This window comes from Podarcis vaucheri (genome assembly GCF_965113315.1).
Source record: "Podarcis vaucheri genome assembly, chromosome: 7".
In the NCBI taxonomy this organism is placed as follows: Eukaryota; Metazoa; Chordata; class Lepidosauria; order Squamata; family Lacertidae; genus Podarcis; species Podarcis vaucheri.
Genome location: NC_138765.1, coordinates 19,320,651 through 19,333,185, shown reverse-complemented (window position 1 = coordinate 19,333,185; position 12,535 = coordinate 19,320,651). Strand labels below are relative to the sequence as shown.

The window sequence follows — 12,535 nt, the reverse complement described above, 5'->3', positions numbered from 1 at the left end:
CCAGGAAAAGTGTCTCAAGAGACCAGAGCAGCTGCTTTTCATTAGGAGACATCCTCTTTTGTTCCTCGGGAGAAATTCACACTAAAATGGTGATTAACTGACATAAGGGTTTTTAAAAATAACGATAACAAAACGGGGCGGAAATGTGCCAATTGCTGCAGAAGTATGGAGAACTGAAATTTTCGTTTGTTTATTTATTGTATTTACGTCCCCAACATTTTCTCCAAGGAGCTCGAGGTGGCATACATGGCTCTCCCCCTCCTCATTTAATCTCTGCAACAACCCTCTGAGGTAGGTTAGATTTAGAAGCTCAGTGTCACTCAGTGAGCTTCATAGCTGAGGGAGGATTATGAACTTTCAGGTCTTAGTTGAACACTCCAAGCACTAAGCCATACTGGCTATAAGCTTGGAAATATGAAGAAACTGAGATAACTGGAATGGACAGGTTCTTACATTCCTTCTGTTGGGAGGTAGTTGGGGGCTGTCCTGGCCATGAGACGTTGCTACATCCAGCAAAACTAGGTGCAAAAATGGATGGGACTGGTGGTATGAGGCAGGCATGGTTGGGGGAGCAGCCTGGAGATGCCAACTCAATCCCTGCCTACATATGAGGCAACAGGCAAGACTGAAAAACCAATAACCCTGAGTAGCACTGATTAGTACAGAGACAAAAAATAACCATGAGGTGTTGGAGAATTATGTGATCATCTGTTGTCTTGCCTCTGACTGAGAAACATCCAGCTGTCAAGTGTTTTTATTATTTTATTTTATTCTTCAATGTTGCTGAGTAAAAGTGATGTGGGTAAAAAGTGAGAGTAAAGTAATCAGCTGTTCCGGGAAGATGTGGAGGCCACCATGTTGGCCAAGGCAGACCATCCTAAACCATTATCCAATCATGTTCCAGGGCCCCATGTTTAGCTCCAATAGGGAAATGTATGTGGTTGTAGATATGGACTATGGTCTACAATTGCAGCTCCGTGTGGTGGTGTGTACTCTTCTCTGGGGATATTTCCATGCACAACCTCTCCTCTGCTGAAGTGAAGCCCAAGTGCCTCAGCAGGCTCTGTGTGCCTGGAAAAGAGGGGAAGAGCGGATCATGACAAATCGTCCTGCAACTTGGCTGTTTCATGGTGCATTATTATAATTATTTTGTAACTAGTAAAGATGCCCAGGTGATAGTGTCACCAAAGTAGTTTCAGGTGAGCACCAACAACTTCAGCCAATCCACCCGTGTTAAAGGACACTATCATGCTGAAATGGTGAGTCATAGCTCCGTGTGCAAACACTCAACAATCCTGCAAAAATGTTCAGCATCCCCCAGCTGAAAAGTGGTGGAGAGGAAGTCCCATCTGTAGCCACTGAGAGTCACTGTCCAAGGGGAGAAAAAGCACTGAGTCAGCATAAGGTCGCTATGGGTTCCTATTGTGCATAGTGTCATCTTTCCTAAAGGTAAAGATAAAGGGACCCCTGACCATTAGGTCCAGTCATGACCAACTCTGGGGTTGCGGCGCTCATCTCGCTTTATTGGCCGAGGGAGCCGGCGTACAGCTTCCGGGTCATGTGGCCAGCATGACTAAGCCGCTTCTGGTGAAAAAGAGCAGCACATGGAAACACCGTTTACCTTCCCGCCGGAGCAGTACCTATTTATCTACTTGCACTTTGACGTGCTTTTGAACTGCTAGGTTGGCAGGAGCAGGGACTGAGCAACGGGAGCTCACCCCGTCACAGGGATTCGAACCACCAACCTTCTGATCGGCAAGTCCTAGACTCTGTGGTTTAACCCACAGCGCCACCCACGTCCCTGTCATCTTTCCTAGGAATGCTGGGGGGGGGGGACAAGCAACCTTTGCTTTGAAAAGGGTTAGGGGAACCTATTTATCCCATACTAATGAAACTGCTAGTGATGTGTTTGTTTTGAAAGCTTCAACAAATCAAGGACCGCTTTAATGCTCATCAATATCTGTTCTTCTACCTGGCCAGTGTGGCAACATTCTGCTCAGTGAACAACTCCTTGTGGAAACAGGGAAACAGAATCTACAAGTCACTTCCATTCATATTGCAGTTTCTATAGGTAGCCTAGAGAAAGGTGAGCTTTTCCCTACTGAGAGTTCTATGCAGATGGCCCACTGGAACTTTGATCTCTTTCTGTGTAATTGATTACTCTTTAAATTACTGACACGGCAAACCAAAACCCTTCTATCTTCAATAGCAATGAGGAAGCAGGTGGTAAAGCATGAACCTCCTTTTGGTATGTAAATTCATCTCTATACTTTTTATGTATTTCATGCTGTTTGTATCAAGTGTCATGTGGGTCTGGTCAGTTTCAGATACTCTCTGTTTCTAAATTTCACAGCCTTAAGTCCCCCCCCCCTGCAATTTCCACATTAGTTTTGTGAACTTTTCTTCAAAAAGTCTGCCTGAAAATCTGCATGCGTTTTCACAGAAGATGCCTTTTCACCTTGCCATGTCTCATTATGGTGCCCTTGTCTAGACTAGCACTCCAATAACAACAACATGAAAAACAACAACAACAACAATGCACAAATTAAGTCTCTCACTCCCACAAATTATGTGGAGTCCCTTGCATTTGGGGAAATCCCAGGGGTCAGCACAGCCCGAGAAATCTACCTTCATGATCATGTCAGGTGAGAATGTAGACTAGCTCTCCTAGACTCCCAGCTTCACCTGCATCCCACTCCTTCCCACTTGTATACTCACCCAAGAGAAAGCACAAGATGCAGACAAAGCAAGCTAGGAAGAAACCACAGAAAAGTGTGAGGCGAGTGCCATCTGTATCTACTTCGGTTCTAAGCTTCATGTCTGTAATCACCAGAGAGCACACCAGGATGATACCTGCAGGCAAAGAGAAAGAAGCGTTGGGGTGGTGTCCCTCCTGCCTTTGGGGCCTGGTTTCTCTTTCTGTCTCTGTTCACCTCCTCCACTCTTCCCACATTCCACCATCTTCAGCTGACTGGAGGTCTCCCTCGCCATTGAACAATTCCACCCATTATCCCTTGCTGCCCTGTTCTCATATCACTTATTTCAGATCCCTCTGTGTGACCTTTGGCTTATCCCTTGCACCCTCATTCTCAGTTGCAACCAAACATAAATGATGCACAATCACTCTGTGGTTTTTCCATGCTGACCATTCTAGATTGTAAGCTTCTTGGGGACAGGGACTTGTGTATTTCCTTTTTTATATACATAATTTTTATTAAGTTTTTCTATTTTACGTTTTTAGAATATTCATATAAACAACCTTAAAATATCAATGACTTACCTTCTTCTCTTTCCGTGGTTCATTTTACATATCATAAATCCCTGCATATTTTACATAAACTAAACCATTCAGTATTCCATTATTACATCCATCAAAACTTATTTACACTGTTGAATTTATCTTAATGCTGCCAACGTTTTCAAATGTACACAATTACACACCCCCATATATTCAATAAACATTTTCCAATCTTCTTTAAACGTATGTTCTTATTGTTCTCTTATTCTATATGTTAGGTCCACAAGTTGCGCATTATCCATCAGCTTAAGTTGCCATTCTTCTTTAGTTGGGACCTCGCTCATTTTCCATTTTTGGGCTAACGAAACACGGGCTGCAGAGGTGGCATACATAAATAATCTTTTTTGACACCTGGGAATGTCCATCTGAATTATCCCCAACAAAAAGGGCTTGTGTCTTTCCAAACATTCTGCCCCACTTCTCCTGTTCTATAGAATCAGAGAATAGTAGGGTGGTGAGGAACCCTGGGGTCATCGAATCCAATCTGCTACAATGTGGGAATCCTGTCCTGGGTGCACTCAAACCACCAGCCTTCTGGTTAAGAGAAATATGCACTGACCCATTGTATCACCTCACGGATTAGCTCAGGCTTCCTCAACCTCAGCCCCCAGATGTTTTGAGACTACAATTCCCATCATCCCTGATAACTGGTCCTGCTAGCTAGGGATCATGGGAGTTGTAGGCCAAAAACATCTGGAGAGCTGAGGTTGAGGAAGCCTGGATTAGATGCTCCCTCATCTCCCAAGTCTTTGTTCCTTATTGCAGGAGTGAGGAGCTGAAGCCAACCAGTAGGTACCTCGCCTTTATTTCCCTGCAGCCCAGCCAAGTTGGACAAGAGGGTGAGGCCATCACACATCACAATGATGTCAGGTGGCATGTTTTCACTTGCACGGTTTTGGAATTGAACCATGCAGGGTTGAAGCCACAACAGCCAGCTGGTTGTTAGGACTTCAAAGCACCATGCAAGTCTCTCTTCAAGCACTCGACTGGCTGGTTGTCAGAGTTTGTAAAGAGCTGTGTGGGGTGCTGTTCACAGTGCTTTGCAAATCCTTTGTTGGCTCTGTACCATCTTTACCTGTACACCTGATTTCATATATGCATGCAACTCCAAAGTTCATGTAATCAAAATCATCACACGTCTGTCCAAGACGCCATTCCCACCTTCCACTGCTATTTCCTCATCAAATGTTTTAAATTCTAAACTCCTGTGGAGTAGAGACCTGTCTTACTTGTTGTTTGTGATCTTCTAGGTATGCAGCTAGCACAATATAATTATAATCGTCATAATGTACTTTGATCTATTATCATTACTATGGACATCAGACACTGTGTACATTTACAGCCAATGTGGTATAGTGGTTAAAGTGTCAGACTGGGACCTGGGAGACCAGAGTTCAATTCTCCACTCAGCCATGAAGCTCACTGGGTTCCCTTGAGCCAGTCACTGTCTCTCGGCCTAACCCACCTCAAAGGGTTGTTGTGGGGATTAAATGAGGATTGGGGAGAACCGTGTACACCCCCTTGAGCTCCTTGGAGGAAAAAAAAGTGGGATATAAATGCAAATAAAATAAAATAAATAAATAAATAAATAAAAATTATAAATTAAATAAATAAATAAATAAAACATTATAAGAATAAATAAATAAAATAAATAAATAATATAAAAACATTATAATAATGTATTTTATCACTATTATCAAGAAAATCTGCCAATGTGTACATTGACTCAATTATATCAACAAGGTTTATTTAATGTCCCATTAAAAATAGAAATTCTGTGCTCAGGTGATCCTGATCAAGGATTCAAATGACCTCCCCCGACCTCTATATATTATGCCAATGGTACAGAATTGCACATTTCCTCTGATTTAGTATGCTTTATTTTTGTTTTGTTAGGAGCAAGATGCTATATGAGGCACTGAAGGCATACATCACAGTAAATGGTGTTCATCTCTCCCTGGCCCCAGCCCTCTGGTTTCTGAGGTTGCAGAGGCAGTGCCTCTGAGGTTTCAAATGTACCTGTGCTGAAGTTCGCCAGAGAAGAAATCAGGGCTTCACATATCTGCACGGTTGCAAGGCGAGAGAGGAGATCCCGTGATGAAACCACAGCAATTAAACTCATAAGGACAGCTAATATTGAAAGGATCTGAGTAGCCTCCATATATCCTGGAAGGATTTTTAAAAAACAACAACAACACACAAAACAATTATTAAATATTAAGCTTCCTTAGACTAACTCAGGCTATTGACCCGCTGGTGACTCACCTGTGGCCCTCTGGTTGTCATTGGACTGCAACTCACACCAGCCCCAGCCAGCCTGGGCAATGACCAGGAATGATAAGAGCTGTAGCCCAGCAACCTCTGGAGGACCACATGTTCCTCACCCCATTTCTGCCCCAACTAGAATTTTGTGTGTCCAAGACCTTCTGCATCCTCCTTCCTAGATTTTTGGAGATTTGTTCCAAGCAGTATCACTCCATTGTAATACTGAAAGGTATTCCTTTCCAATACCCAGAGCCAACCCACCCATGAGACAAGGCGAGCTGACTGCCTCAGGCAGCAGAATCACCTCCCACCTTGCCCCTGATGTAGATCTTGCCTCACCCCTCTTCCCTGGCAGGGAGGTGAGCACCATTTTGGGGACTGCCTCAGGTTCCGAAATGTCTTGGGCCACCCCTCCAACATCTCATTTCAGATCATTGGCTTTCACCCTTGTGCTGAGGTCCTGAGCCTTTTCCCCAAATGATATGTCCCTGGGGAGTGTTTTATTATTTCATGATTAATATCTGTCCCGTAAAGCCATTCTTCTTTGGTCAGACCTCACCTGGAGTACTGTGTCCAGTTCTGGGCACGACAGTTCAAGAGGGACACTGACAAACTGGAACGTGTCCAGAGGAGGGCAACCAAAATGGTCAAAGGCCTGGAAACGATGCCTTATGAGGAACGGCTAAGGGAGCTGGGCATGTTTAGCCTGGAGAAGAGGAGGTTAAGGGGTGATATGATAGCCATGTTCAAATATATAAAAGGATGTCATATAGAGGAGAGAGAAAGGTTGTTTTCTGCTGCTCCAGAGAAGCGGACACGGAGCAATGGATCCAAACTACAAGAAAGAAGATTCCACCTAAACATTAGGAAGAACTTCCTGACAGTAAGAGCTGTTTGACAGTGGAATTTGCTGCCAAGGAGTGTGGTGGAGTCTCCTACTTTGGAGGTCTTTAAGCAGAGGCTTGACAACCATATGTCAGGAGTGCTCTGATGGTGTTTCCTGCTTGGCAGGGGGTTGGACTCGATGGCCCTTGTGGTCTCTTCCAACTCAATGATTCTATGATTCTATGATTCTTGTCTCAGAGAGACTTACATTTTTTTTTAAAAAAAGCAGTGAATGTCAAATTGAAATGCACAAAAGATTTTTTTTATTAAAAATTACCTAAAAATACTCATCCTGCAACAACTAAAAAAGGCCCCGTCAGATCCCAGCCCAGCTAAAGGATGAACACCAATTAATAGCAAAATGTCTTTGCTGGTTGGATGCTCTGCCTTTCCATATAAAATGTGCAAAGCAGCAAACAAGAAAATGCATAGTGAAAGATAACAAATCAAAAGCAACAATAAACCTGTCAGCAATAGCTCAATGAGAGCTCCACCTCATTCCAAGAGGAGATGGAGGTGTTTAATGTAGACATCATGATGGAGATGAATGAATCTGGCCTCCACTGCCTGCTTGCTGTGGCTCTGGTGGGAATTGCTCTCCCCACAACATCTGTTTACTTATTTAGAATACTTACATCTTCCCTGCATTGCCCCCAAAGGCTCCCACGTGGCTTTCAAAATATTTTCATGATCAAAACCATACTCAAGTCTGGTATCAAGAACAGGAGTAACAAGGTGTCTCTATAGAGCCAGAATTGTCCAGGTGACATTTTTCTGTTCTCTCTCTTTGTCCTCCCTGGTTGATGGCCTTTGACTTCTGCCTACTGGGTAGCAGAGCCCCCACGAATCATCTCTAAGAAAATAGATCAACTGGATCTTGCTCATGATGGAGGCACATGTTACCCTGTTGCTAGCTGAAGTGCTGGATGGAAGGGAGAAAAATCCCAGTGTGTCCCCTACCTATAATGATCCGACCCTAAATTTGGCAAAGTAGTAGAAATGTGCAGACTCCAGTATGCAGTTTAAAAGGTGCATTAATTTGCTCAGTTGGTTGTTGTTTTTCTGGTGATAGTGTTGCTAACATAGGATGCATAATTTCAGCTTAGCATACTGCACCATTTATAGCCCTGGTAATCAATTAACAATTACTCATTTGGCCCAGGAACTCCCCACCCATGCCCAATATTAAACAAGCATGCCACTTACCATTTATGACAAAAATGGCATCGCATCCTAACTGATCACATATGGTCCACCATCCCAACATTAAATATTGAGCATCTTCATAATGATGCCATAGCATTAAGGGAGATCCTATGACAATTACGAGCAAGGTGAGGTTGATGCAGCACAAAGTAAAGTATGTCTTTTCCCGGAAAGTTGCCTGGCAGATCTTGAGGAGGACCTGCAGAAAGGGGGGGGGGAGTCCAACATCATCAGGCATCCTTAAAATAGTAAGACATCACATTGATATGTCAGAGCAGGTGTGGGGAACTGCCCTGCTCTGGTAACAGGAAGGAGGTGATAAAACAATACAGGTTGCTTGTTTCAGTACCATGGAGACCTCCTAGTGAGCAATGTACTCTAATAAGGCTTGGGATGATGACACTCCAGTCCACCTCATCTAGGCTCTGTCTCCTTTTGAACAACTAGAGTCTCTGAAAGGATCATCCCTCTGGCTTGATGAATGGCACATCTCCTGTACTCCATAGGCTCCTACTCTGTGCCATTGGACTTGCAAGGTGGTTTGGGAGGTGCTCATAGGAACAAAGAAAGCTCCCTTATACGGAATGAGACTATTTGGTCCATCTCAGTAGAGAATGGTCCATTTGGAAGAATGGGGAAACGCCCAACAAACCTCAGTCTGCCCTCAGAAAATCCTCACATGCCTGCCTTCTTACTTGGAACTAGTTGAGAGGGTAGCACTATTTGTCAGCTTCCAGACCTTTTAGTGTTTACCTTGTAGAACATAACTTGTGAAGGCGATGGGGACAAAACTAGCATTAGTTGGCTCTGGTCTGGGATTCTTCTGAACAGAGTTCCACCTGCCCTACCTGCACTGCACATTTGAAGCAATATCATGCCTCCTTAAACAGACACAGCGTCCTCCAGGAAGAGGGCCTTCTCAGTAGTGGCACCTGCCCTGTGGACACCCTCCCATCAGATGTCAAGGAAATAAACAACTGTCTGACTTTTATTTTTTATTTTTTTAATAATATTTTTAATTGCTTTTTTTTCCAAGGTCAGAATACATCTTCAATAACACAGCAAAAGCGGTTTTACAGAAAGGAAAAAAAGATTAAATAAAAGAAAATTCACTTTTCAGAATCTTTTTTCATAATCAACTGGACTTCCCCACGTCTTCCATCCCCTGCTTTCTTTACAATGAATCTAAACAGCAAATTGATACCTTGTTTCATGTGTTTTTGTGCTTTAATTATATACTCTAGAATTTAAACTTTTCACAGTCATAACTTAATTTCCATCATTATCATATTTCAATACTGAAGCATGTTTTTCCCAAAACTTAGCAAATTCTCAACATTCAAATAACTTATAATGTTTTTGTAGATAGTCCTTAAATTTTTTCCAGTCCTCTTCCACTGCCTCTTCTCCAGGCGGATTCTGCCAGTCATTTCAGCTAGTTCCATGTAGTCCATCAGTTGCGTATGCCACTCTTCCAGCGTGGGTAGCTCCTGTGCCTTCCAATATTTGGCTATAAGGATTCTTGCTGCTGTAGTTGCATATAAAAAGAAAGTTCTATCTTTCTTTAACACTCTCTGGCCCACAATGCCCAGGAGGAAGGCCTCTGGTTTCTTATGAAAGGTATACTTAAATACCTTTTTCAACTCGTTATAAATCATTTCCCAAAAAGCCTTCACCCTCGGGCATGTCCACCAGAGGTGAAAGAATGTTCCTTCAGCCTCCTTACATTTCCAACATTTGTTATCAGACAGATGGTATATCTTTGCAAGTTTGACTGGGGTCATGTACCACCTGTACATCATTTTCATAATATTTTCTTTTAAGGCACTACATGCCGTAAATTTCATACCGGTGGTCCATAACCTTTCCCAGTCTTCAAACATAATGTTGTGCCCAATGTCTTGTGCCCATTTTATCATGGCTGATTTAACTGTCTCATCTTGAGTATTCCATTTAAGCAACAAGTTATACATTCTTGAAAGCACTTTCGTCTTAGGTTCAAGTAGTTCTGACTCTAATTTTGATTTTTCCACCTGGAAACCAATTTTTTTATCTTTTTTGAAAATCTCTAAAATTTGGGCATAGTGAAACCAGTCTCGCACCTTTCCTTTCAATTTTTCAAAACTCTGCAGCCTCCAAGTATCACCAACTCTTTCAATTATCTCACAATATTTTACCCAGCCAGTCTCCATGTTACTTAATTTTATGGCCTTAGCCTCCGTTGGTGATAGCCACCTCGGGGTCTTATTTTCAAGTAAGTCTTTATATTTGGTCCAGACGGCAAATAAAGCTTTCCTGACAATATGGTTTTTGAACAATTTATGAATCTTTACCTTGTCGTACCACAAATATGCATGCCACCCAAAAGCATTGTTAAACCCTTCCAGATCTAGGACATCAGTGTTTTCTAACAGAAACCAATCCTTCATCCAGCAGAAGGACGCCGCTTCATAATACAACCTTAAGTCCGGCAGGGCAAATCCCCCTCTTTCCTTTGCATCTATTAATATTTTGAGTTTAATTCGGGGCTTTTTGCCCTGCCAGACAAACTTCGTAATGTCCCTCTGCCACTTTCCAAAACACTCCACTCTGTCCACGATCTGAAGGGTTTGGAACAGAAACAACATTCTTGGCAATACATTCATCTTAACTGCTGCAATTCTTCCCAGCAAGGAAAGTTTCAATCTTGACCAAATTTCTAAGTCTTTTTTAATTTCAGACCAACATTTTTCATAATTATCTTTAAACAAATTCAAATTTTTTCCAGTCAAGCTAACCCCCAGGTATTTCACTTTTGTAGCCACATTTAATTCTGTTTCCTTCTGAAACCCATCTATTTCTGAAAGTGTCAAGTTTTTTGCCAAAACCTTAGTTTTTTGTTTGTTCAACTTGAATCCCGCCACCCGACCAAACTCAGAGATTAGTTCTAAAGCTCTTTTTGTGCTGGACTCTGGCTCCTGTAATGTCAAAACCAAATCATCTGCAAAGGCCTTCAGTTTATATTGTTTTTCTCCGACCTGTATTCCTTCCATCTGCTGATCCTTCCTGATCAAGTTCAGCAACACCTCCAGGACAGAAATAAATAACAAGGGTGATAGGGGGCAACCCTGTCGTGTCCCTTTTTCAATTTTGAACTCCTCTGTCACCACATTATTTACTATCAATTTGGCTTTTTGTTCTGAGTAGATTGCTTCGATACCATTTTGAAACGCCCTTCCCACTCCCATCCCTTCCAAGTTTTTCTTCATAAATTTCCAAGATATGTTATCAAAAGCCTTCTCCGCATCTATAAAGATCAAAACTGCTTTCGTGTTCAATTTTGTCTGTAGTAGCTCCAAAACATCAACAATATTCCTGGTGTTATCAGACAAATGCCTACCTGGGAGAAAGCCTGCTTGGTCTTTATGAATTACTTCATTTAAAACTTTTTTCAATCTATTTGCCAAAATATCAGCAAAAATTTTGTAATCCACGTTTAGAGTGAGATGGGACGGTAGTTCTTAAGTTGGGTCTTTTCAGATTCCAATTTTGGTATCAAGGTGATGAATGCTTCTTTCCACGATTCTGGTGCCCCCTTCCCTTCCATAATTTGGTTACATACCTCCATTAGTGGCTGGGTCAAATATTCCTTCAATGTCTTATAATATTTGGAGGTAAGTCCATCTGGGCCTGGAGATTTGCCTAATTGCATATTCTGAATGGCACTTTCAATTTCCTGTTGTGTTATTTTATAATTCAGGGCTGTTTGCTTGTCTTGTGTTAGTTTTTGCAGGCCATAGCTTTTTAAAAATTTGTTTATCTCAGTCTCTGCTTGGGGTCCTTGGGTATACAATTTTTTAAAATATCTCTGGAAACACTTTCTGATTTCTTCTGGTTTCTGAATACATTCTCCTTCGACCTCCAGATTGGTAACAAAGTTCGATTTTTGTCTCTTCTTCAGCTGCCATGCCAGCAGCTTCCCACATTTATTTGCCGATTCGAATGATCTTTGAGAAACATCTGAAGGCAGCCTTGTTTAGGGAAGTTTTTAATGTTTGATCTTTTATTTTTTAAAAAACCTGTTGGAAGCCACCCAGAGTGGCTGGGGAAACCCAGCCGGATGGGTGGGGTATATATTATTATTATTATTATTATTATTATTATTATTATTATTATTATTATTATTCCTCCAAAGGATCCTAGCAGCTGTGGTTTGCTAAGCGTGTTGAGAGATGTTAGGAAAACCCCTTTCCTCCCCATGCAGAGGTACCGTTTTCAGAGTTCCCTGAAAGAGGGATTGATTGTTAAACCCTGCCAGAGTGTGGGACCCTCACTCCTAGAAAAGGATACCAACTGCCTGTGCTTCCCAGTTCATTTTCCACACATTTGTCCCTAGAAGAAAAGGGTAAAGAGGAAGGAGAAGGGGGAGGGCGAAAGACTGGAAGGCAGAGGGGCAAGAACTATATGGAACTTAAGAACACAAGCATCCTGTTCTCTCAGTGGCCAACCAGATACCTGAGGGAAACGTTCAAAAGGGACCTGAGAACAACAGCCCTCTCCTCTCCCGCAGTTTCCAGCTACTAGTATTCAGAAGCATTACTGCCGCTGAAAAAAAGGTTGTGAATAAAGGAGCAGCTTGCCAGAGTCTTGCCTACTCTGTCTTCTTGACCAGATGCAAGACACAAAGTGATTTGGTAGCATATTCTCGGGGCTGTGGATTGGGATGTACCTTATTGCTCAGTATCATCTCTCCCTATAGTTGGTTCTGTCCTTCAGCATCAGATCACAGGAACACTGCCTCCTTTCCTCTGTGCTGCTCATCTAGCAAGCATGATTCTGGGTGGTTTCCATGTCTGCCTTTGTGATATTTCCAATGATGTCACACACCCCTCTTTCTGCCTA

General features: G+C 42.4%; 1 protein-coding gene and 1 long non-coding RNA gene across 2 annotated transcripts; one reads left to right on the top strand and one right to left on the bottom strand.

The window, feature by feature from the left end:
* The first annotated feature begins 54 nt into the window (after nucleotides 1-54).
* Nucleotides 55-5,415, top strand: LOC309538244. Its single transcript, XR_014222143.1, has 2 exons — nucleotides 55-89; nucleotides 5,195-5,415. It is a non-coding gene; the product is annotated as an uncharacterized lncRNA (long non-coding RNA).
* Nucleotides 750-12,515, bottom strand: LOC309538242 (uncharacterized protein). Its single transcript, XM_082233587.1, has 5 exons — nucleotides 12,363-12,515; nucleotides 7,655-7,853; nucleotides 5,318-5,464; nucleotides 2,719-2,853; nucleotides 750-1,071 (listed from the first exon to the last, which is right to left on the bottom strand). Exons 1-5 carry the CDS (start codon nucleotides 12,378-12,380, stop codon nucleotides 962-964), a joined length of 609 nt encoding a protein of 202 aa, XP_082089713.1. The 5' UTR covers nucleotides 12,381-12,515; the 3' UTR covers nucleotides 750-961.
* Nucleotides 12,516-12,535: the final 20 nt, after the last annotated feature.